Genomic DNA, 26360 nt, shown 5'->3' with positions numbered 1-26360 from the left:
CAAGTTCAAGCCATGTAGATGAACTCCAAAATATATCACCCGACTCTACTGGAAAAAGTATGTCTACGCCCTATATTGATGATACTGTTGAACCCAGAGATGTTAATCAGTCTGGGCTACAAAATACTATGCATACTGAGGGGGCCGATATCATTAAGGAGCCGAAGTTGGAAATGATGTTTAAATCTGAAGAGGAGTTACTTTCTTATTATAAAAGATATGGGTAACAATGTGGTTTTGTGATTATGACACAAAGGAGTCATAGGTTTGAGGATGAGAGCATTAGATATGTCACATTGGGGTGTGCTCGTGGTGGGAAGGCACAGAACCGTACGACACATGTCGCGAGACCACGTCGACATCAAAGACAGACTGTAAGGCAAGGATAAATGTCATATACAAAAAAGGAGTGTTGACGGTGTCGAGTGTTAACAATTCCCATAATCACGGCCTAAGTCCACAAAAGTCAAGATTCTTCCGCTGCAATAGAGAAGTGAGTGAGTCTGTTAAGAGAGTCTTAGATATTAATGATCAGGCTGGGATCAGAATGAACAAGAGTTTTGTCTCTCTTGTACAAGAAGCGGGTGGGTTTGAAAACTTGCCATTTAATGAAAAAGATTGTCGAAATTATATTGACAAGACACGTCACCTTCGACTTGGGAAAGGTGGTGCTGGAGCCCTCCGTGAGTACTTTGCTTGGATGCAATACAAGAATGATGGGTTATTTTCACTAATGGATATGGATGATAACGGACGGTTGAGGAATGTATTCTGGGCGGATGCACGAAGTAGGGCAGCCTACAAATATTTTGGGGATGTCATCACATTCGACACGACATATTTGACAAACAGATACGGAATGTCGTTTGCACCGTTTGTTGGTGTAAACCACCATGGCCAGTCAATTCTGTTGGGGGCAGGATTAGTATCTAGTGAGGATACAGAAACATTTAGATGGTTATTTCAGACTTGGTTGACCTGTATGGATGGTGAAGCTCCCAAGGCTATTATCAGAGATCAAGATAGAGCCATAAAAAATGCAATAAGTCTCGTATTTCCAAACAGCCGACACAGATATTGCTTATGGCACATATTGAAAAAATTGCCAGAGAAGCTAGGTTCACATGGTGCATACAAAACTGGGTTGAAAAGTCAGTTACTAAATTGTGTGTATGACTCTCACACAATAGAAAAGTTTGAGGGCTCTTGGGAACTGTTAATTACGAAGTACAACTTGGAGGAGAATGCTTAGTTGAAGAGTTTATACGTTGAGCGTATGTATTGGGCACCTGTGTTCATGAAAGAAGTTTTTTGGGCAAGAATAAGTACAACCCAACGAAGTGAGAGCATGAATGCTTTTTTTGACGGGTATGTTCATGCTAAGAAAAACTTAAAAGAGTTTGTCGATCAGTTCGATAATGCAGTGAGGAAGAAGATAGAGAATGAAAGTGAGGCAGACTTCCACTCATTCAACGTCACAATTCCCGTCGTCTCTCCCTCTCCACTTGAGAAGACTTTTCAAGACATATACACTTGTTTGAAATTTAGAGAAGTGCAGAAAGAAGTAATAGGGATGCTTGCAACTCTTCCAACTCTACATCGGAAAGATGGTGTAATTGCAATGTACCATGTAGAAGATGAAGTTAATGTTGATGATTTCATCAAGGAGGTGACCCATATAGTGTACTTTAATGAGGCCGAATGTGAAGTGAAGTGTTCATGTGCCTTGTTTGAGATGAGAGGGATATTGTGTAGACATGTATTAGGCATTATGAGAGTTAACAAAGTCCGTTCGGTTCCAGGAAAGTACATACTAGATCGATGGAGGAAAGACATAAAAAGGACATACACTCTTATACGAAGTAGTTATGACACGGTTGATCAGAGGCCTGAAGTTAGCAGATATTCACGTATCATCAAAAAATGCTACGAAGTAGCCACGAATGCATCTTCATGTGATGAGCACACTGAGGATATGCTAGCTAAGTTAGATGCAATGAACTTAGGCTACCACACCAACAACCTGCCCTCGAATGTTATAATTTATAATGCCGATGCAACGATAGATGCGAGCTCTAAGAAAGTATTGAGTCCTCATGTAGTGAGAGGAAAAGGCAGACCGCCATCTCTTAAAAAAAAGTCAATGATTGAGAGAGGGAAACCCATGACGAAGAAGTCTAGCCAAAAAGGAAAACGTAAACAGGTTAACGAAAATACATAGCTCATTTTATACTCCCTAATTTACCGTTATAAAATTAGTTTGTATAAAAAATATATGTTTATTAATAAATATATATGACTGGATTTACTTTAACTTTGTAGCCGCATGGAATAGAAGGCAAAGTTGTTGGAACGTGCAGGAATTTATTTGGCCAAACAGATGTTGGGACACAACAAAATGTTCCAGTTCAGGTAGGCATTACGGGTCTTTAATGATAGGAGAAAATATATTGTGTTGTTAATACATATTGAAAATTTAATCACTATATATATAATGTGTTACTATCTTCACTAATATTCTACTTATTGGATTGGTAGCCCTCACAAAACTTAAGGGAACTGTTGGACTTTAGTGCCACCGAGTTAGGCTTTGCAGTGAATGAGACTCGAGAAAGTGTAAATGTTTGTTATTTATGCTTGACCAATTCCGTGTAAATGTTCCATAATAAATTTACATATTGGTTTGATTTTTAACTAATTCTTTATATGTTCACAGATGCAAATGGGGTTGGATGGAAACCAGCCGGAATGGTTGCATGAGTCACAACCGTCGCAATAAAACACTTTATAGGGTTTGTATCTCGATTTATTATGCATTAATATTCTGCCTAAATTTCCTGAAAATAGATGAAAACCACCAGGTCTGACTTTATGGGAAAGGTTGTAAATCTAGGTTGCTTATGTTAATCAGATTGTGCTAACAAGAATATTGTGTAAATCTAAAGGTTGCTTATGTTCAGATCGTGGTAACAAAAATGTTGTTAATTATAAAGGTTGCTTATGCCCATAGTTAGCTAACAAAAATATTCTGTAATTATAAAGGTTGCTTATGCCAAGATTTAGCTAATCCAAAGAATGTGTATTCATGTTCAGGTTGTAAATCTAGTTTGATATTCATTTATGGGAGTTTGGTATGTGCAAAATGAGTTGATTTGGTGTGTTGTGCTTTGCAGTTGTATAAGGGTAGATTCATGGAAGTTTTGTACAAAAAAAGGAAGAGTAAGGGGAAGATTGCCCAGACTAGTGGAGCCAAACTAGCAAAATCCAGCTCGGATGCCGTTGTAAATATTTTTTGAAGGACAACTTGAGCTATTATGGATGAGTGGTTGTTATTATTTTTTGTTAAAAAACATCCAGATCGGATGAAAAATTAGCTCAAATACTACAGCTATATGTGTAAATGTTCCAAAGTGTTATATTTGATGGGTAACTTGAGTGGTTGTTATTATTTTTTGATGAAAAACAACCACATGTAAAAGCCTATTTTGAGGAATATTTTGTTGCAATGAACTACAGGGTGCTTATTTGCCTTTTTGTTGAAATGGTATTTGAGGATGTTGATAACCACATGTTCATGCTTTTTATTTTATTTTATTTTTTATTTTATGTTAACTCAGGCTTTGTAGCTTTTATTTCATAATGAGTCCTAATGTATTAGGCATTTTTTGGCCAAAGATGCCAATGAGGCCAAATAGCAGATATTAGGCATTTATTTCAGCTTGATCACATGGTTTGTCCTTTTATTTACAACCCAACGAATATTTTATTTTATATGTTAACTTGTAATATATATGCCCAGATTTTTTATAATGGTTTGTTGCCCATATATGATATGCATTAACCATGAGTAATAGTGAAGTGTTTGGTGACTAAATTTTGGAGTTACTTTTCAACTTTAATGAGCTTGATTGACCAAATCCAACTTTTCGGATTGATAGTTAAAAACCGGGGATGCTTTAGTGGTTGTTATCATAAAACAGGGCAATTTCAGCTTGATAGTGGAAACAGATGTATTGAGTCCAGAATAAGAAGCACATTTCGGCTTCAGCATATGTCTTGGTTAATTAAGAGATCTGAGCACCTGAATTTTTTGTCAATAACCTTTTCAAGCACCTGATCATTTCCAAAATAGGACTATCTTCACAACACAACACAAGCATACTTTCCAAATGCTCCATAATAAATTAGCTGCAATGAACTAATGCTGAAATAACAACACAAGCATACTTTCCAAATGTTCTATAATAAATTAGCTTCAATGAACTAATGCCCAAAAACACAATCAGCAGTGTCCAAGATCAGTTGTAAGTCAGTTGCCTACTTTTTCAAAAGAACTGACCCAACTCTTCCAAAATACAGAATAAAGACTTGTTCAACAAATTTTGTAGACTGTTGGACTACAGCTACTCTAAAGCACATATTATCACAAGTGATAAGCTTTATACACGAAGTTGCCCAGATTAGTGGGTATTCACTACGATCGTGAGAAGTACAAATAAAGTAGGATACAAATTATACAATAGAGCCAAACATTTGTGCATTGACGCTGGACTCCCAAATCCCTCTTGACAAGTTCGCCCTCTCTTTTTCGAATCTCTTCCATCCAATTTCAAATCTCTTCCATCCAACTTCGAACCTCTTCCTCTCTTCTTTGAATCTCTTCCTCTCTTCTTCGAACCTCTTTGGCTATTTGTTTTTTCTGAAGCTTTTCCTCCTTCCTTAACATCTCAATTTCTTTTTCTTTTTCATGGCCGCTATCGCTATCTGCCATTTTTGAAATAGTTGCAGTGTGGCAACCCCTGTATAAACAAACAAACAAAAGGCATAGTAAAATATCAAAATATTGACTCACACCCAAATATTGCAAGTTAAAGCACGGAAAATACTATTTACTTGAGAATTGTACTTTGAACACCCAAAGAATGATCGACCTGGATTTCTTGGCGTATTCGATGTTCTAAGTGAAGCGAGTGACCCACAAGTACACATTGGATTGTTTCTCAAAGTATGAGTAATAAGTGAAGAAGAAGAATCTTCACTCGATACCTTTGCTCCAGACAACATTTTGCCAAAATAGGCAATGGAGTATACTGTTGATAAGGTGCAAAGTGTTTCATTTTTAGTTTATGTATAAGGGTTTAGAAGTATTTTTTTAGAGAAGAGAGGTGGACCAACTTAGTTACCGTTAGGTGAATGTTAATGAAAAACAGATAAATCATGTTAGTGTTAGGGCAATAAGAGAGGTAATGTCATGAACACAGACAGAAACACAAATTTATTATTATCCATAAATAATAGACCCACCCCAATCAATGAACAAAACTGCACAACACAAAGCGAGCTAACTGCTTCTCTTATTTCATTATTTTTCAATTTGTCTTCAATACTTTTCCTGTGTTCAAACCTTTACTTCTCCCATGTCCTTTGGTGTAAGAAAGAGGGAGATGGACTTTTGTTGTACATTATATTTCTTAATACTCCACAAATTCTTTAATTATATAGCGCTGATCACTAATATAAGATCTTCAGAGATTTTCTTTTAGCATTAAACCAAGGACATCTTTATTGCCTCTATCATGTTTCAAGATGTCAGAGAAAGGACTGAAGAGACTATAGGTCTATCATGATAGGAGTCACTTAGGATTAGGCCAGGCTAGGGGACTAGCCCCTCCATATTATAAGGTAAAACGCAAAAAGTAAGATGCATTCATATATGTCCAGCACATCCATATTATCTGCAATGTCATCTCTTTACAGAATAGCATCTTGGAAAAAGCTCCCATGCAGAGAGAGCTAAGAAGAAAATGGCCACTGGACATTGGGTAGTACAAGTTTGTCCTCCAAAATGGTTGTTGATAAGAAACAAGCAAAGAGAACTTTTTTTTTTTTTTTTTTTTTTTGAGATAAGTAACAAGCAAACAGAACTCTAACAACTTTTTTTCTAATAGAACACATTCTGCACAAACATTTTACACATTCTACTTGAAGGGCGTCAAGCATGCAATTGAATAATAATATTAGAGTTGGATATAATCGGGTTTAGGTCGATATGGGTCAATCTAAATTTGAATCAATTATAATCCAGTTGAAGAGCGGGTGGCTGGTTGATATGTTGAAACCAAAAAGTTTTACCAAAAAAAATAAAAAATAAACTGAAGAAACAATATGACTCTAAAGCAACGATCAACCATCTTTGATATCCAGGTTGGGTGGATTGACCCAACACAACCCCTTTGACCAGCTTAATTATCCAGTTGGATGTCAATCTAAACACACAATAAATTAATAAAAAAAGTTCAAATTTTCGAACCTATTCTCTTCCACTTTCTCGGCAGCCAAACACATCAAAACCCAAAACTATATATTAATTTCTGAACACAAACCCTACCAAAAAATGTTCCTACAAAAACCAAAACTATAAACCCTAAAAAAAAATTCTTCATACAGATTTGGAGCTTCTAGTTTATTCACCATATTAAATAGAATAATGATAGCCTTACCATTATTTTACTACTCTTTTACCACTCTTTTATCACTTTTTTTTTTAATTTTTAAAAAAATTTTTCTTTTACTTAATGATTAAGCAAGTGACTATCACTAAAATTATATATTTTTTAAATTTTTTCTTAATGACTAAGGATATTAAAAAAATACTTAAAAGAAAATGATAAAAAATTAAATACACTATAAGTAGTAAAATAATGGTAAAAGAGTGGTAAGTGTATCATTATCCTATTAAATAATAGACCAAATCACCAAAAGCACGATTGAGAGAGAGAGAGAGAGACCTGTTGGCTCGATTTAGGGTTTTCAGAAGCCGGATCTACGTCGATTTAACCTGTTGAAAACAAAAAATCGCAATATATCATAAATAATAGATCAAATAACTAAAACCATGAGAGAGAGAGAGAGAGAGAGAGAGAGAGAGAGAGAGAGAGAGAGAGAGAGAGAGAGAGAGAGACCTTTCAATCTCAATTTAGGATTTCTCAAAGTCTACGAATCTACGCCGCTTAGTCCACGAAATACAATCATTTTCAATGAATAATAAGCCGCGGAGTTATGGCATCAAAACTCTAGTGGGGGAGAGATTGATAGAGGAGAAGAGAGGAGGAGTATCATACGGGGGGAGAGATTGATTTGGGGGGGGGGGGGGGGGGCGGAGGGGGAGGGGGGGAAGCTGAAGGGGGGAGGGGAAAGCAAATGAAAGCAAGGAAAAGTCAAACGAAAATGGCTAGTGGAAATAACGTCAAAAATTTCTCTTTCCTGCTTAACTTAAAACGCACCATTTCATTTATTAACTGACGTCAGCAATTGGTGCGCGATTCGTCCCCTCCGCGCCTGCAAGTAGAGTTTTCCAAAAAAAAAAAATACTTCATTTCATATCTTTTGCTCACAACTCTTTTAAAAATTAATCTCCTTATAAATATTATGTTATGTTTTCAATGAAGTTAATTTTATTCTCTTCTGTCAATTATTTTTATTTATACAAATGACTGGTTCTACCACATTTTATTATTTATATAAAACTGATAAATTATACCGTCTATTATTATAATTATTAAATATATATATCTATTATATATTATTTGGAATACGTATATAAAAAACGATAAAATATAAAAAAAAAATTAAATGCATCATAATGGTAAATGGTAGCAAACTATCACTATACATATTTCCGAAGAAATTCCGAGGCGAGCCCTAGTTTGGAGTCCAGTCCATCACGGCTACGGCTACTGCTAGCACCGCTGGCTTCTTCTTCTTCATCTACTTCCTCTTCTTCTACTTCTACGTCAACCTCAGGAGAGGTAAAGAAGCTTCTTTTTCCTTGCAAAATCCAAGGATATTAACATTTTAGAATCCTATTTAGTTTTTTTATATTTATATTTCCTTCACTCTTCTTTCTCTTCCCCGTTGTACTGAAATTTCACGCTTCATTCAAAGTGATCATGAAAGCACTATTAAATCCGCACCACAAGTTTTATACTTCCTCTACCACCTATGCTGTCACTGCCTACTTCCAGCTCTTCTCTTCCATGGTAACTGTTACTTCACACACTGACATAGATACCCGATTGAGGTCCCTCTGTGAAAAACCCAATTCTCAATTCTCCGAGGCTGTTTCCCTCTTTCATCATGCCGTGGATTCTTGCCTCTTGCCTTCTGGGTCAACCTGCAATTTTCTTGTTGATACGCTTGCAAGGTCGAAAAATTTTGAATTGGTCTTTTCTGTTTATAAGAAGATGACCCATGTTGGCGTTTCACCGAGTTTTCTATCATTGAGTGGTTTAATTGATTGTTTTGTGAGTAGGCATAAGCCCGAATTTGCACTTGGGGTTGTAGGGTTGATTGTGAAGGGTGGTTATAGGGTTAATGTGTATGTTATGAACCTTATATTGAAGGGTTTGTGTCTAAATGGTGAGGTTGGGAAGGCAATGGTCATGTTCCGAGAAATGGGAAGAAATTGTGTACTGCCGGATATTTTTAGTTACAATGTTCTTATAAATGGGCTTTGCAAGGCAAAGAAATTGGAAGAAGCAGTAAGTTTGTTTTTTGAGATGAGGTCAGCAGATTGTCACCCGAATTTTGTGACATACACCATCTTGGTGGATGGTCTTTGTAAGGATGGTAGAGTTGATGAGGCAGTGGACTTGTGGGAGGAGATGAAGGAGAAAGGTTTGGATACAGATGTTATTGTGTACAGTGTCCTTATAAGTGGCCTTTGTTGCAAAGGTAGTTTTGATAGAGGGAAAGAAGTTTTTGAGGAGATGCTGACGAAAGGAATTCTCCCGAGTGTAGTCACCTATAGTCCTTTGATACATAATCTTTGTAAGATGGGGCGATGGGAGGAAGCCACTGCAATGCTAAATGATATGACAGAACGCGGAATTCACCCTGATGTTGTTACTTATACAGGGTTAATTGATGGGCTTTGCAAAAATGGGAGGGCTACTAAAGCCATGGATATCTTGGATATGATGCAGAAGAAGGGTGTAGAGCCCAGTACTGCAACCTATAACGTTATTATTAATGGACTATGCAAGGAAGGCCCTGTCAGTGGGGCTTTCAAAATATTGGAAATGATGACCAAGGCAGGGAAAAAGCCTGATACGGTTACTTACAATACAATGATGAGAGGACTTTGCAATGATGGAAAGGTTGATGAGGCAATGAAACTCTTGAAGTTCATGTTAATTGGCGAGAGCTTTGTTGAACCAGATGTTATGACATTTAATTTGTTAATTCAAGGATTCTACAAGGAAGGCCGCCTTGATGAAGCTGTGGCAATATATCATACAATGCTTGAACGGGGGATATCTGGTAACATGGTAACTTATAACATTTTGATTGGTGGGTATCTAAAGGCAGGAATGGTAGGCAAAGCCATGGAAATCTGGAAAGATGTGCTAAACTGGGGGTTTTTTCCAAACTCATTTACCTATAGTATTATGATTAATGGATTCTGCAAAATGCATATGCTTAGTGTTGCTAAAGGACTTTTCAGTAAAATGAAAACTTGTGGACTTAGACCTATGCCGATTGATTACAATACTCTAATGGCATCATTGTGTAAGGAGGGTAGTTTGGAGCAAGCTAAAGGGCTTTTTCAGGAAATGAGAAATGTAACTCATGGACCAGATGTGGTATCATTTAATACTATAATTGATGGAACTCTCAAAGCTGGAGATTTTCAATCTGCCAAGGAACTGTTAATGGACATGCTTGAAATGGGTTTAGCTCCTGATTATTTGACCTTCTTCACGTTAATAAATAGATTTTCAAAACTTGGTCAACTGGATGAAGCTAAAGGTGTTTTAGAGAGAATGATAGCTAATGGTTTAACACCAGACACCTTTGTATATGATTCTTTACTAAAGGGCTTTGCTTCAAAGGGTGAAACCAAAGAAATCATTGACCTGCTTTATCAAATGGCAGATAAGGGTGTAGTACTTGACTTGGAAATAATATCTACCATCTTGACATGCCTATGCAATCTCTCTGAAGAACTTAATGTTATGGATATTCTGCCAAATTTTTCCCAAGAAACATCAAAAGGAGCGAGCATTTCATGTGATGAATTTTTATCAAAACTGAATAAGTCTTACCCGGAACTAAAATTATGTGCTGCATGATATTCTCCATCTCAAAAGGCTTGCCGATGCCATGCTAGATCTCCCACGGTGTTCACTCAAGTCAGTCTTCATATAACCATCATAGGCTCTGCCCTAGCAGTTAAACCCACTCCCAAGTGGTTTGGTGAAAAAGAGGTCATGGATCTGATTCGTATCAGCAGTGGTTAGGGGTCACAGGTTTCATGCTCATTAATCCATGCGGACTGACTTGTTTACCAATATGCCATCTGTGGAGTTGGATAGACTATGGCTTGATCCTGCATGGAGTAATTGCCTCCCCGCATGGAATTGTTTAGCCACTCATCTTCAGTGCGCCAGGGGGTCGATGATACCATCGTGACACCTAGGTAGGAATGCTATCTTCCCTCTGCCTTCTTGTTCAGGAAAAATGTAATTGTTTGAATGATCTTTCATATTATCCCAATGCTGCTCTATGAAGGAATGCTTTTAGATCTTTAATTTATTAAAGTGTTGGTGTAAGGTAGGTTGAAAATTTTTATTCCTTTTTCTTTGGGGTTTATTTGATGGGGATTGTACCATATACAACAGAGTTTAATTAACTCAGATTTTGTGTCTAGATCTTGTATCTTTGTGCTTTCCAGCATTGCCCTCGTTCTATCTTGTTGATATCAAATTCTGCTTGAGAACTAATTAGTAGTTTTAACTTTTTTCGGTTGCTTACCATATTGGTTAAGCAAATAATCTTGAACCTAATGTAAAAGGGATATTTTTATTCTACTGTGTTCTGAGTTTGATGTTAACGCAGTATCTTGCCTATCCTTCTTGGAATGATTGGATGTTTTGCTTCCCTTGCAAACCCTTATGGCTTAATTGAGTGCGCATATTTTTCTAACATATGCTTACCATGGCAGGGTCTTGGAGCTCTTGGAAAGTTTCAGTTTAACATGGTGAGACCAATGGTTTTGGACAGACAATAGGTTTTGCTCTTCATACCGAGTATTGAGTCTCAGAAGGTTCCGGCTGAGGTTTAGCACTTCAGTTCCATCATATCAAAAGAAAGAAAAAAAAAAAAAAAAAAAAAAAAAAAAGCACTTCCATAAAAAACAAAAAAAAGCACTTCCATTCATCGATACAAAGATTCCATTCATTTGTTTTTTTGTTATTGCTTCAAAACCTATGCTGAATATTTGTTGACTCTGGGGTCTTAGATGCTTCTTTAGATAGGTTTTTTTTTAGAGTAATGCTAATACAGTCGTGGAGTGTGCAAATGCCGCGCAATCGCTTTGAAAAAGAGAGGGGTCCACGATTAAAAAAGTTAATTTTTTTTTTCATGTGGATCCTGTATTAATCCACTTTTTTCAAAGAGACTGCGCGGCGTTTACACAACTACGACTGCAAATATCATTTCTCTTTTATTTAACCAGAGATATGCCTCTGTAGGTAGGTATTGAAGAGAGGTTTATTGTGCTTGTAACTTTAATTTTTAATGTGGGTAATTAAAATATCCTTATTTGTGTGATTCAGGGAAACAGAAGGGAAACTTGGTAGTTTCTAATTTTTGCAGTTGTAGGCCCCAATTCTGCTTTATACATCTTATACATTCTAATTGTACTGATTGCTTCTTATGAAAAGAAAAAGAAAAAAAAATTATATCTATGGTTAGGTTTTACTACTGTGCATTTCTGATTGGAGACTTTAACAGTGTTTTTTTTTTTTTTTTTTTTTTTTAAAATTTTTACCTCATGAAATTACAGGTTGAAGGTCTTTTTAGGGGCCTTTACTTGGATTTTTATTACGAGACATTATCAACAAATAACTACCAGGCTACCAGCTTTTGCATGGGGGGGGTCTCGTGCCTGCATACGAAGTGAACTATTTCTGTTTTTCTTTGCTATTCTTTGTGAAATTAATAACGCTCCGTTCTCACTTCTGTGTGTATGTATACAAGAAGGTGAATATCATAATAATTAATAAGACATTTTTTATCATATAAACAGAGATCCCTTTCCCTGTAAAACTCAGAATATGTCCATCTTGAACCGTCAAATGCATCCACGGTAATACCATCCCTCAACAGAATGAGGAAAAAAGAAAATTAAAAGTTGCAACAATTACATTGATCATCATCCCATCATTTCACTTCCACAATATTCTTCAACATCCAAATTTACACTTTTTCCAAAACAAAAAACGAAAATTTAACCTAGACCCACAAACGAATTATATTAATTTGCACAAGTTACTTAACCTTATTCTCCTCTTCAATCTCATTGCCACCCTCATTTTTTCTTAAAACCACCAGCTTTTCATCGAATCTATCTGCTACAATGCTTGGCAAATCCGCCAGTTTCTCATCTGTGCCCTGATTCTCACAGTTCTCCTTAAGTGCAGATTGAATGTCGCCTCTAACTGGTGAAGTCCTAAGTTCTGTAGCATCTGTGCTTTGTCTAACTTCCGCCTGGTTGTCACCGACAGCTTGGTGATAACTTTCAGCTGTCTTCATGTTCAAAGAACTCCTAGAATTGTCGACATCAGTCATTTGTTTTTCTAACTCTGGTTTCAAATCTGGGGAGGATTCTTTATTCTCTTGAATTCGCTCAGTTTGTGCATTTCTTGAGACACATGCTCCATCTTTGATTTCGATCTCATCTACAGCCTTAACCTCTAGCTTTGGCAAATGTTCAGGGGGCAAAGTAGAGATAACAGCATTAATTTGCCCTGATGACCTATTCAATGATGTGGCAGATAGAGTACGCTGAATTGGTGGTGAGGCAGCTTTTGCCGAACCAGGATGTGTGGCTTCGGGGCCAGGACAAACATGAAGTAGATTAGTTTGAGTCTCTGAGAGAGTTGACACACCACCAGGCATGGATGGTTTGGTTGAATAACCACTTGCAGGTTTGATATGGACAGCATTCTTTGTCTGAGTAGCCTTGATAAACGATGCAACATCTGATGGAGAAGCAATGCGAGCACCAGCAGCAACTGCAGTTGCTCTTAAAACAGAATCGGAACCAATGGTAGATGCTGAAGGTTTCTTCGAGGATACTTGAGATTTTTCTGTGGGACCCAATGATCCCATTGGAGATGTTTTTGTAGGAACAGAGCCTTGATGGGACTTGTCTTTGGCTTGTATAATGCTGCCAACCTCAGCAGCTTCTGCAGTTGCAGTTGGAAGCACGGAGTAACTGGTCATGTTTGTGCCAGCTATTCCCCCCACTCAAAGAGAGATGTAAACAAATAACTACTAAAAACTAATTGCATTGACAACATTTATTTATTTTGATAATAAAAGAAGTTTTATTCAGCGAAGTAATAGGCGAAGCCCATGTATATAGAAAGTATACAAAAAAAGCACCTATATACATTCTAAGAGGGGGGAAAGAGAGAGAAAAATATGAGCATAAGCTCCATCAAGTCCTAAAGCAGAAGACCATTGCAATAAAGAAAATACAAAGAATTTCCAGATTTCCTCGAAAGAGTGCTCATTATTAAAGCATCGCCCGTTCCTTTTCCACCAAATACACTACATGAGACACAGAGGAACCATCTTCCACACCGCAGCCACTTGTTTAGAACGACGAAGCCCCATCCAGCATGCAAGCAAATCCACTACTTTCATTGGCATAAGCCAAACCAGCCCAACTCTACTGAACACACCATCCCACAATGCCTTTGACACCACACAATGCAAAAGTAAATGATCCACAGATTCTCCATGTTTCTTACACATGAAGCACCACTCCATAATAACAAAACCCCGCTTTCTCAAGTTATCGATAGTCAAAATTTTACCAAGTGAAGCTGTCCATATGAAGAATGCTAATTTGGAAGGCACATGAGACCTCCAAATTGTCTTCCATGGAAAAGGAGAACAGTGCTGGACAGTTAGCACCTTGTAATAGGACCGAACCAAGAACTTTTTACATCCCGTATGCTTCCAAGTCAGTTTATCCCTCTCAATACCCCCCAATCCGCAAGGAAAAAAATCAGTCACCTCATCGAGTTCCCAGTCCTGTACAGCTCTAGTAAAACCAACATCCCAATGCAAGAATCCATTGGAATGGACTAACACATCAGAAACAGAAGCAAACTGGTGAGCAGCTAAGCGAAAGATACCCAGAAACACACTAAAAAGAGCCTGATCACCACACCAAGTATCAAATCAAAAAAGGATCCTTGAACCCTCACCCACAACAAAGTTTGTATGGTTAATAAATTTCCAAAGACTCACACCGTAGGTCCCCCTAACTTTCTTTGGGGTATCACTCCCTTCAAGGTCCAAGGTTCAACATTTCATGCATCCAAACAATCTTTTGGGGCCACACACCCTGGTGAAAAGCCAACGATTTAATCAGTTTAGTATAGAGAAACTTCCGAGGGTGCGGAGGACGGGGCCGGGGTTTACTCCGTAGGGGTGGATCCGAAGGACCCTGCCTTGGAGAGGTTCCCGGACATTAAATGAAAAAAAGGGGTCCTCCTAACCCCCTCCCCCCCCCCCCCCCCCCCCAAAAAAAAATCACATCCATATTTCTGATCTATAATCTCCCTTCACAACAACTCCCCTTCCAAATGATACCTCTACAGCCATTTCACCAACAAGGCTTTGTTGAAACTACTCAAATTACGAACCTCCAAACCACCATTTGGAATGGGAGAGCAAACTCGATTCCAACTAATAAGGTGAAATTCAGTCTCCTCATACCTCCCCACAAAAAGGTACGAAATAATTTCTCAATACAGTTGCCCACCCCAATAGGCAAAGGAAATAAAGAAAGATAATAGGTTGGAAGATTCGAAAGGGTACTTTTAATTAGAGTGATCCTACCCCCTTTTGATAGATATAACATCTTCCAACCCGCTAGCCTTTTCTCAATCTTCTCAGCTACGCCATCCCAAATAGACTCAGCTTTGAAAGACGCCCCCAATGGAAGGCCAAGGTATTTCATAGGTAGAGCAGCAACTTTACACCCCAAAATCTCTGCCAAACAGTTAATATTCCTCACCTCTCCCACCAGAGCCAACTCCGACTTATTCAAGTTAACCTTAAGGCCTGAAACAGCTTCAAAGCATGGTAAAACAGCCCCTTAAGGCTTGAATCTGTCCACCATCAGCATCAGAAAAGATAATAGTATAATCTACAAAAAGAATGTGAGAAAGAGTGATGAAGCCATTGTTAACATTTCCCACCGTAAATCTAGAAAGAAACCCCCCCTATAGCAGCCTCCACCATTCGACTCAATGCTTCGATGATGATGTCAAAAAGGAAAGGAGATAATAGATCCCCTTGTCTTAATCCACGAGAGCTATGAAAGAAACCACAAGGAATTCCATTAACTAACATAGAAAACCGAGCAGTAGAGACACAATGCCTAATCCACGCACACCACCTCTCCCCAAAACCATATCTCCCAAGTATATAGAGAAGAAAATCCCAATTCACATGATCGAACGCCTTCTCCATATCTAGCTTGCAAAGGACACCCAGGACACCCTCCCTCATACGGCTATCTAAACATTCATTAGCAATCAAAACAGAATCAAGAATTTACCTACCCCAAATGAAGGCATTTTGGAGTTAAGAAATAATTCTATGCATCATTGTACTCAAGCAACTGGCAAGCAGTTTAGAAATTATCTTATAAACCCTACTTACCAAGCTAAAGGGGTGAAAATCCTTCAACTCAGAGGCCCCAACTATTTTAGGAATAAGAGAGATGAAGTTGGCATTAAGAGACTTCTCAAACTTTTGATAGCTGAAAAATTCCTAGAAAACCTGCAACACATCTACTTTCACAACATCTCAACAAACTTGAAAGAAACCCATGGAAAAGCCAGCCGAGCCAGGGGCTTTATCTTTGACCATGCCACAAACCACCTGATAAACCTCATTTTCCTCAAATAGTCTCTCCAACCAACTAGCAGAAGAAGAATCCAAGGAATCGAAAACCAAACCATCAAGATTAGGACTCCAATTAGCCGGCTTAGTTAGAAGAACTTCATAGAACTGCACAATATGATCTTGGGGATGAAGCACATTATTTTTAGAATAAAGCATCTCAATGGCGTTGCAATGCCTATGTGAGTTGGCCATCCTGTGGAAAAATTTTGTACATTTGTCACCCTCTTTCAACCAAAGGGCCGTTGACTTTTGCCTCCAAGAAATCTCTTCCCTCAACAAAATTCTTTCAAGCTCGGTTACCTCCTCTTTTTTCCTTGACATTGTCTCCTTGTTTCCTTGTTCAAGGCCACAATCTCCTCTCCAACCTCCAAAGCATGCAACTCCTCCAAGAGAGATTTTTTTCTGAATGTCAACATTCCTGAGAGCTTCAACATTCCACTTCTTTAAATCATTCTTCAAGGCCTTAAGTTTACTAGCAAGGATAAAGCTAGGAGTACCCGTAAACTGATAAGAAATCCACCACCTCCTAACCCTATCCACAAACCCATCAGCGCCAAACCACATATCTTGAAATACCATCGGCCCTCGTGTATACCTCTGCAGTCTAGCAAAATTGGAAAGTGATATGAACAAATCCGAAACATTCTCTTTTGACATAACCTAGGAAAATGAAGCTCCCAAGATGGAGAAACAAGGAATCTATCCAGTCTCGACTAGCTCCTACTATTGGACCAAGTGAATGTTCCACCAACAAGGGGAAGATCCAAAAGATCCAAGTCAAAAATAAAATCTGAAAACTCCTCCATAGCCAATGACATACTAGTGTCTCTTGAACGTGAAACGAGTTGTGTTGAAATCCTCACACATGCACCAAGGAAAATCCCACGAATAATACAAACCCGACAATTCCTCCCACAAGAAACATCTATCCTTGGCCAAATTTGGCCCATAAACTCCCGCCAAAGCCCACTTCCACCCATCTTCAGAATTTTTAAAAGAACATGCAATAGTAAACCACCCAATACACTCCTCCAACAAATCCACCACTCTACCATCCCACATCAAAGGACACCACCCGAAGCTCCCAAAGAAGCCAAATAGACCCAATCCTCAAAGGAAACCCCACCCCCCCAACAAAAAAAAAAAAAAAAGACCCCACACCCCACAAAAAACAAGCTACTAGTAATGCTTCTATCAATAAAATCCAGTTTTGTTTCCTGCAAACAAACAATATCAATCTTCCAGCTACGAACAAGAGACCTTATGCGAAGGCGCTTATTAACATTGTTAATTCCCCTCACATTCCAAGAAAGAATCTTAGGCATCATGAGAAACAAGAGATGCCCTCCCTTTCAATCTGTCCCTACCCACACTGCCTTCCTTCAAAGAATAAGTGATAGAACATTCTAATCTTTTTAACTCCCTCTCCTTCTTAGAAGCTGACTTCAAAGACGAGGTGCGACCAGCTTCAATAGCCACAAGAAGGGCCTTGAATTGTTCTTCAAACCAAAACAAGGAATCCCCACACAAGCATGTACTTCTTCAACCTTTTTTAAAACTCAATTTGAAGCTGAACTGGTTAAAAAATGAGGCAGGAGTGTACGAATAGGAGTCGGGCTACTCACATCCTCTTCAAAGCATTCCCCCTCATATATATTCAGTTAAAGTCTAGGATCTACAAAACCCTCCTCATCAGAAACCTCCTGAAGCAGATACCCTGAGTTAGCCACCACCAGACAATCGGCCATCCTAGCATTCAACAAATTTTGAACTAGCATAATAGGCTTTAGAGACAAGGGAAAAGACTCCAGGAGAGGCACATGTGAAACCAAAGGGGCAAGAGACACGAGCGGGTTACTCTCCCCACCACTCAGCTCCTCCCGAGATACTATATCACCCACTTCAGCTACCGGCGTCAGAGCAAGGTCTGACACACCACCAATAGACTCGCCGGAGGCAGGCAGACCATCGAGGGAGGTAACAGCGCCGACATGCTTGAAGAAGGAGTTGAGACCGATACACCTGATATAGCCGATACACCCGATATGCCCAAAGCAAACAAAATATTAACGTTACGTTTAACCTGCCACACCCTTTTCAGGCTTTTATCCAAGCCCAGCCTGCTCGCAATTCTCTTACCACCCTTATGGTCATTGGACTTCTTGCTGCCCACTCCTTGGAATGGCCCAACACCCAATAAGCCATTTTGCACATCCAGAAGCCCGTTAGTAAATCCATAAGGACCCACACCCTATTCAATCCACTTCAACATCAAGTCCATGTTATGTTTAATGACCAATAAAGCCTCAAACCTTTTCCACCCCTTTCCATTTGATCCTTCCAATATAGCGATAAAACCACGTCTTTTTTCTTGACCAAACTCTGACAGAGCCAAGAATCTCCCAAATCTGTTATGACATCTTTGAGCCACCAACACCTGGCTCCCCTTCCTTTGAGTTTTGAAAAACTCAGAAGTGCCAACAGACGCTCCACAAGCTCCCACCACAGAGGCCAGCCCATTAATGGAGATATACTTAGTGACCCTACGACAATTCTCAGTGATCCTCCACCGCTAAGCATTCTCATGATTAAATTCAAAGAGCTTCTGATCATTAAGTATCTTCCAAAACGAACCCATCTAAATGCAAAAAGCCCTGCTCTAATCACTGAGCATTAACCAAATAATCAATGAAAACTCCGGCGAAAGACATCAGAAAACTTATTGAGAGAGAGAGAGAGAGAGAGAGAGAGAGAGAGAGAGAGAGAGAGAGAGAGAGAGAAGATCTTTCAAACATGACATGACTTACGAACAAGATTCTCTTCACAGGACTTCGGAAACATTGGAAACCAAAACATCTAAGCAATCAGTTATATAAATCAAAACCACTACCTAAATGCTTTACAAACCATGCATCATTTATATTCTCTTCACAAGAATTATCCGGTTGCCTAGACAAAATCATATCCAGTGAGACCCAACTAAGTCCATTGAAGTCACCTATGAATTAGAAAAAGATAGTCATTGAGGGTATCATATTCATAGTGATAGTCACCTATGAATTAGAAAAAGATACAAGAAAAATTTCTTTTCTTTTAGCAAAATTTCTTTTATTGGATTATCCATGGTGAAAATCTTCCCTAATGAGACTGTCAAAGCAAAAAACGCAGCTCTTGGGGGAACTACTCCTCCAAGGAAAGGATCTTGATTGTTATTATGTGGAATAAGGATATTAAAAAAAGAGCTGACATCAAACATTCATTTCTTAGAAAGGGCCCATAGGAGCTTGTCTTCACATCCTTTTCTTCTCCAACTACTGGAATATGATAAATTAAGAATATTGTAAAAGCTTCTATTTCCCAATCATAAACTGCTATGATAAAGCTTGCATTCCATTGAGGAAGTTCACTACATATTTCCTAATCATCTACCGCAAAAGCATTTTTGACACAAGCAATACAACACACTGTACACATCGTGCCCGAATCTAATCCTGACTCCATCTCCTATTTAAAATCTAGAATAGTTAGAAAATCTCCCCCAATCTTTTCTTATGTTCTTCCATAATCCCACCTGATATAGCCCTTGGACTCATTAGAACACCACCCACCAAATGGACATCCATATTTAGATTCTACAACTGATGTTCACGAAGCTTGTCTCTCATTCTGATGGTGCCAAAGCCACTTCCCTAAAAGTGCGCCATCAAACAATCTAGATTAAGAACTCCTAAGCTATCATCAGAAATCAGATTAAATACTTGTGCCCTGCCCAATATACGAAGTGAAATTTGATTTCTTCACCCCCCCCCCCCCCCCCCCCCCACCCCAAAAACAAAAAAAAAAACAAAAAAAGGAAGTCCCACTGCAGTTTCTCTAGCCAAAATTAAAAGGAGGCGGAAGCAGAGACATGAAACTTGAGGGCAGATTAGAGAAAGTGCTCTTGATCAAAGTAATCCTACAGCCTTTGGATAAATATATATCTTCTTACAGTTAGCAAGTCAATATTCAATTTTCTCAAATAACTCCTTGGCCTTTGAAAATGGTCACCAAAAGCAGGCCAAGATACTAGAATGTTTGACAGTCATAAATAAGCAGTACTAGAATATTTGACAAATTGTTTGTCAGCAACTTCAATAAAATTAAAATAGAATAAAATGAAAAAAGGATTACCAGGACGAGCTGCTGTAAAATTTTTAACTGGCATATCGAGGGCTAGTGAGATTACATGATGAGCTGCACGCCGTGCCTCAGAAAGTTGTGAGCTAGTGGAGTTGATTCCAACATTCAAGTTTTCACGTCGCTTCCTAATAATAGCCCACCTCTGCATATGTTTGAAAATCCATAACAACCAGCAAAATAGATAGAAGAGAAAAAAGCAAAGAAAGACAGAAAAGCTCTAAGAGAGGACGGAGGTTGAGTTTCACTGGCATGATCTATATTCTACAAAAATACCCTGATTATTAGTAGAATAAAGGTAGGTGTAACTATAACTGTAAAACTATCATCAAGAGGTGAACCTTTTTTTTATACAAGACACATACAGAATTTTGAAGCAGCACAATATTACAGTTTTTGTGTAGTCAATTCCTCTCCAGCAATTTTGTTGCTTATGGTTATCAGTTACAAAAGATAAACTTTAACACATCCACAAATTATCAGGTTAGTGCCTGGCCATCACTTGGGAATTTAGTGGCTACATTGTGAATTAAAAGGCAGAGTACACTGAGTCTCTTAAATGGGGTGATTGAAAAAATATAAAGTCATCACCAAAATAAACGGCTGGTAATAATAAATTCTAGGATTGCAGAAACTGCCACAAGCTTGAATATAAGAGATCTGTGTGTATATTAGACGATTCAAAGTATGAGCACGGGTTTATAGTCACAATGGGGAAATTCGATTTTTGTAATCCTTCTAGAAGTAATTTAGAGGAAATTACACTTTGCAACCCCAAACTACTATTGGTTTTGTAATACACATCTCAAACTATCAAAAGTGGCAATTGACGCCTAAAGTACTCAATTTTAGCAATTTGCACCATCATATAAAATTGACCTTTAAAGTCTGTACCACATTATCAATTTTACCACGATCTTAACCATTAGATTTGAGCCGAAAGTAAAAATTGGCAAAAACTACAAATTTAAAAAGTGGTTGTGGTTTGGAGGTGCAAAATGTATTTTCCACTAATTTTCCCTAAAAGGACTATGGACGCTACCTGAATTCAAGGACCATTTGATACAATTTACTTCAGTTTTTCCCATTCTGTGGAACATATTGAGAGGTTAAAGGTGGATGATGGTAGAACATCCACATACTCACCAAATAGCAATTCATACAAATTGTTTTTTTTTATAAGTAAAAATTTTATTCATCAAATGCAATAGGCAAAGCCTATGTACACAGGATGTATACAAAAGAAACACCTAAATACATTTGAATACTAGAAGAACGAGGACAAAAACTCACGAACATCCCCTCCATTAAGAACAATAGCTGATAACCAACTAAACAAGGAACACATAAAAAATTTCCAAAGTTCTTCTACATTGCGTTCCCTATCATTTAAACATTTCTCATTCCTTTCCAACCACATACACCACATAATGCACAAAGGGATCATCTTCCACACCGCTGCCACTTGAGAACAAAAATGAAGTCTAGTCCAACATGCGAGTAAATCTACTACTGATTTTGGCATAACCCAGGTCAGTCCCAATCTTCACAATGTAGTAACAAATGATTCACCAATTCCGCAGCTTTCTTGCATATGAAACACCACTCCATAACAATCATTCCACACTTTCTCAGGTTGTCAAGAGTCTGAATATTCCCAATAGCTGCTGTCCATACAAAAAAGGCAACCTTTGATGGAACATGAGCCTTCCAAATACTCTTCCAAGGAAAAGAAATGTAATGCTGATCAGACAACATCTTATAATATGATCTAAAAAACTTTTTAGACACAGTATGTCTCTATAACATTTGATCCCTGTCATGTCTTCTAATATCCACTGAATACAACAATCTAAAAAAATCAGTAACCTCCTCAATTTCACAATCCTGGACAGATCTGAAAAATCTAACATCCCAATGCACCTCTCCATTAGAGTAACTCATCAACTCTGAAATTGATGCCTGTTGATTAACAGCCAATCTGAAAACAGCTGGAAAAGCTCTAAACAGTGCATTCTCACTACACCAAACATCAAACCAGAATCGAACTCTTGAACCATCACCTACCACAAATTTGACTTGTTTCACAAAATAATCCCATCCTTTCCTAATAAACTTCCATAAACTCATGCCATAAGACCCCCTACTCTCCTTAGTGCACCATCCCCCCCAATCACTCCCATACTTCCGATCGATCACCCCCCTCCATAACAGTTCCTCTTCCCTATGATATATCCACAAACACTTCCCCAACAACACCTTATTAAAACTACACAAATTACGAACCCCCAATTCTCCATCAACAATCGGACAGCAAACTTTTCCAGCTTACTAAAGGAATCTTAGTCTCCTCTCCCAAATTATTTTTGAAAATTTAGAACTGAGACAAGGCTTGGCATCATCAAATGTGGAATGCTATGATGTGGAAATTAGAACTACAGATGTGTCTTATTTTGCAAAAAATAAAAATAAAACTTTTCAGAAATGCTGACAAAGTTCTATTAAATGTGTCATATGGCCCAAAATTGTCAAATCAGGAAATTCCCAGCTTATGATATTCATAGTAAAGCAAGAACCACCATCTATGCATCAAGCTGCGGCAGAGTACTTCATAGCCTGTCCAAAAGATGTCACATTTCAAGAATTTCCTTAGAAATCGACCAGCTATCATCCACCCCAAAGGGCAAAAGTGGTCAGCTAGTTAAACAATATTGAAATTTGCAAACTCTACGGAGTTGCTTTCCTCCACTCTTTTTTCTTTTATTACTTATAAAATATATATATATATATTGAAAATGAAAAAGTGGTCAATCACATATGGGATTAGGTAACTCCAAAGATCATTCTTTTATAATAGGTGTGTACAATGGAATGGCTTAACCTAGAAAATGATATTGAGAATTAATCAAATGAGTTACCAATGAACATGAACTGGTGCATGTGTATATAATAGAATGTTTTGCGGATGAAGAAAAGGCATTGGGGTTGAAAAACCTTGTAAAATTAAAAGTGTTGGCTTAGCAAAACAACCTGAGAGAGTTGTGAAGCAGTCCTATCAACCATAAAGTCTGCCCGTACAATATTTGCCCAATTTCCTTCACCGAATTTCTGCACAGCAGAAATCAGTTCCATATCCTCTGTCTCTGACCATGGTTTTCTTTTCCTTCGAGGAGGTAAGGTTCCATTGGCTGATCCATTCACATCCAATCCTTCAGCAGGTGTAGCGGCAGATAGTGGCTGTTTCTGAACAGAGAAAGGAATAGTAATGTTCATCCCTTGCATTGAGCAAGTGGCTTCCGGAATTTCTGAAGGAGCTCTAGATGATGGGCCATTTGGTATATTTATAGTTAATGGAGCCTCAACTAATGAGCTGTTTGGGAGACTAGAATCACTTGGTAAAGCAGAAGTAATCAGCACCTGAACAAAGCAACCATTCCCATAGAATAAGCAGGAGGTGAAATCTATGAACTAGCAAGAACAACAAAGATGAAATCTATGAACTAGCAAGACCAACAAATAATTCAAACAATTAGTTTGTTTAGATATTGAATCCCCTTTGGATGTGTAAAACATGCATCCAGCCGTAAGTAGTTGACAGAAATTTTATGTTCTGCCTTCTTGGCATACTCCAGAAACTTAACAAAGATAGACTGAAGCTAGACAGCAATTCAGCTAGGATAATTATACTAAATAAACTGCCAATAATCAATTTGACACGGAAATAGAAACAGACTACTTTTTTCTAAAACCTCAGCTGCAGTCCCACTCATTAAGAGCAAAATGATACGAAGGCATTCTAAAATGTACTAGTGCATTATACACCATCCACATAGATGGTGGGAATTTAAGAATGGGTTTTGTCAGGAGGGTTCCTGGAATGAACATTTGGAAAATTTGGACCCTTTCTGCGTATATATGCCAATCAGAATCAGCAAGTCACAGGCAGTTATTCATAGTTGAGCAAGTAACTAGATTTTGGGTAGCCCCTATGTTTCAACCATTAATCTTCTAATATGACTAAAAATTCATAGGTTTTCATCAAATTATAAGATGTTGAGTACTTCGAAAACCTTACACTCTTAGATCAGAAAATAGGGTTTGTGTCAAAAAGCAAAATTCCAAACAAATAACATCTGAAAGCTATTTGGCCAACCAAGTTAGCAAAAAATAGAAATAGTCGATTCATCAAGCAGAACCCAATCCATCAGAAAGGGATTTCATAGTAAATGCAAAATGAAGAATCCTAAAGCAAATTGCCACATAGTATGCAAAACATTGAACATACCTTCACACATGCTGCAGCCTCTGTCAAGGCGTCAGTGCTAACAACGGGAACAGCTTCCACTTCACATTCTAAATCGCTATCATCATCCTGCAATCCAAATTTAAGGTAAGTGCACTATAATGTGAAAAATATAATGTGTGTATGTGTAGCTTAAGTACTTCAAGCCAAATTACAAAGCTATAGCTTCCAAGATAGTGTGGGGAAAGTTGTATGATAATCACACATCTATGAATAGTACAAAACATTCCATTATTTCAAGATAGGGCTGTACATGATTACCACTCAAAGATATGGATATGCAAAAGGATAGTAAAATCCAAAGTCAGGTAAGCATCACAAATTGGTTATATTTTTAATGTATTTATGATTAATACATAAAAGAAAATTATAAAGAATAAATCTTTTGTAATGCTTTTTCATGGTCAGAGCACTCGATATGTTACCTCCAAAACGTCCAAAATCTTCAGCGTCAAACCGAAGTATAAGTTGGAAGTCAGAATAAAGCACAAACTCAAGACATGATAGTTTTTGTTCACACCTCCCCATATGATTTCACGTCTTAGATTCTTGTATGCCCAAATGGTCCCATAATACATTAATTTATATACTCAAAAGGTGTCCCATTTAATACCCACACAAACATGAAGCTCTTTCAGGATTTCCCCCATCATTCTAGATGCAAACACATGCCAATCCGGTTAGTGGGAAATGCCACAATGACAATTTAGCATGATCAATATTAACTAATTACAATCACTAATTCAATACCACCACATAAACTCTCTTATTCATATCCTCACAAATTCAATTTAATCATAACAAACTATTGCACAGACTAATTTATTTTAAATAACCTAATTAATTATAAAAAATAAAAAAAAAATTATGAAGCTTCAAAATTCAAATATAATTCAAATGTGTAGCAATTGGAGAATCTGAAACTGAAGAGGCCGCAAACAAACCAGAGGATGAGCCCCATCTTCGAATTTATCGAGCAAAGCGTGGTGGTAAGCTAAATGGCGCCATAGCATCTGATACTCTCGAGCATCAGAAATACCAGTTGAAGTATTCTTGGCCAACGCCTCCCAATCGATATTCACGTCCGAACAATGCGCCACTTCACAAAGCAACGCCAGCACCGTTGTCGCCGTATACCTGCGCAACATCAATGTTAACATCCAACAACCACCATAAGAAATCCCAATTTAAAGGAAAAGAATAAAATTTCAAATAAAATGAAAAAACAGAAAACAACAACTACATAGGTAATAAGTCCAACAGAAAAATAAAAATTCACTGAAAGCAATAGATTCTAAACAAAAAGAAAAAGAAGATCGAACCTTCGTAAGAGAGTGGACATATTGTCCTCACTGATGGAGACCTTCCTGCGCTTCACCATTTTATCAACCATTCTTGTTCTAGCTATCAGGGATAAAAATCATCGCATGCGCCTATTGAATCGAAAAGAAAAAAAGGCCCAAAACCCTAAACCCTCTAGAAGGGTTTATGAGACACAGAGGATAAGGATTACGAGTAGTACGGAGGGAGTCATTGACCGTTGATGAGTTCGGAAGAAGACGCACTCCACTCCTCTGCAAAAACAAAAATAGATTCATTATATAGAAAGCAATAATCATTTTTTTTTATAATCTTTTAATTTAAAAAATGATCAATAATAAAATTTCTTAAATGAATATAAATTTATATTCAAACAAAAATGTATAAAACAATAGGCAGCTAAAAATTTAAAAAATTTGCCTACACTCATTTTCAACATTTTTTCTAATACTAATTACAAACTATCTAGTTTCAATGCCAACGAAACCACTTAAATGTCTAATGTCATTTAAAATTGGCATGCAACAGAATAATCGTTATGGAGTCATCCATACTTTGATCTATA

The 26360-nt window shown here is 37.8% G+C and overlaps 2 protein-coding genes and 1 long non-coding RNA gene across 5 annotated transcripts; 1 reads left to right on the top strand and 2 right to left on the bottom strand.

Annotated features, from left to right (window-relative positions):
• Positions 1-4227: 4227 nt before the first annotated feature.
• Positions 4228-7130, bottom strand: LOC122295069. The gene is made up of 3 exons (XR_006237838.1): positions 6963-7130; positions 6789-6838; positions 4228-4799 (listed from the first exon to the last, which is right to left on the bottom strand). It is a non-coding gene; the product is annotated as an uncharacterized LOC122295069 (long non-coding RNA).
• A 521-nt stretch (positions 7131-7651) lies between these two features.
• Positions 7652-12020, top strand: LOC122295067 (pentatricopeptide repeat-containing protein At4g28010). Of its 2 annotated transcripts, XM_043104096.1 has the most exons (3): positions 7652-10480; positions 11006-11041; positions 11849-12020. In XM_043104096.1, the coding sequence occupies exon 1, from the start codon at positions 7950-7952 to the stop codon at positions 10131-10133; it is 2184 nt and encodes a 727-aa protein (XP_042960030.1). In that variant the 5' UTR covers positions 7652-7949; the 3' UTR covers positions 10134-10480; positions 11006-11041; positions 11849-12020. The 2 variants fall into 2 exon arrangements, with proteins under 2 accessions (XP_042960030.1, XP_042960029.1); XM_043104095.1 differs by lacking the exon at positions 11849-12020 and having other exon boundaries at positions 11006-11687.
• A 96-nt stretch (positions 12021-12116) lies between these two features.
• LOC122295068 lies at positions 12117-26060 on the bottom strand. Of its 2 annotated transcripts, none has more exons than XM_043104097.1 (6): positions 25798-26060; positions 25420-25612; positions 24458-24544; positions 23203-23589; positions 20167-20317; positions 12117-13301 (listed from the first exon to the last, which is right to left on the bottom strand). In XM_043104097.1, the coding sequence occupies exons 1-6, from the start codon at positions 25866-25868 to the stop codon at positions 12334-12336; spliced, it is 1857 nt and encodes a 618-aa protein (XP_042960031.1). In that variant the 5' UTR covers positions 25869-26060; the 3' UTR covers positions 12117-12333. The 2 variants fall into 2 exon arrangements, with proteins under 2 accessions (XP_042960031.1, XP_042960032.1); XM_043104098.1 differs by having other exon boundaries at positions 12121-13253; positions 25798-26059.
• Between the last annotated feature and the right edge of the window lie 300 nt (positions 26061-26360).

This window comes from Carya illinoinensis, chromosome 14 (assembly GCF_018687715.1).
Source record: "Carya illinoinensis cultivar Pawnee chromosome 14, C.illinoinensisPawnee_v1, whole genome shotgun sequence".
NCBI classification, from domain to species: Eukaryota; Viridiplantae; Streptophyta; class Magnoliopsida; order Fagales; family Juglandaceae; genus Carya; species Carya illinoinensis.
This window is presented reverse-complemented; position numbering and strand designations above follow the sequence as displayed.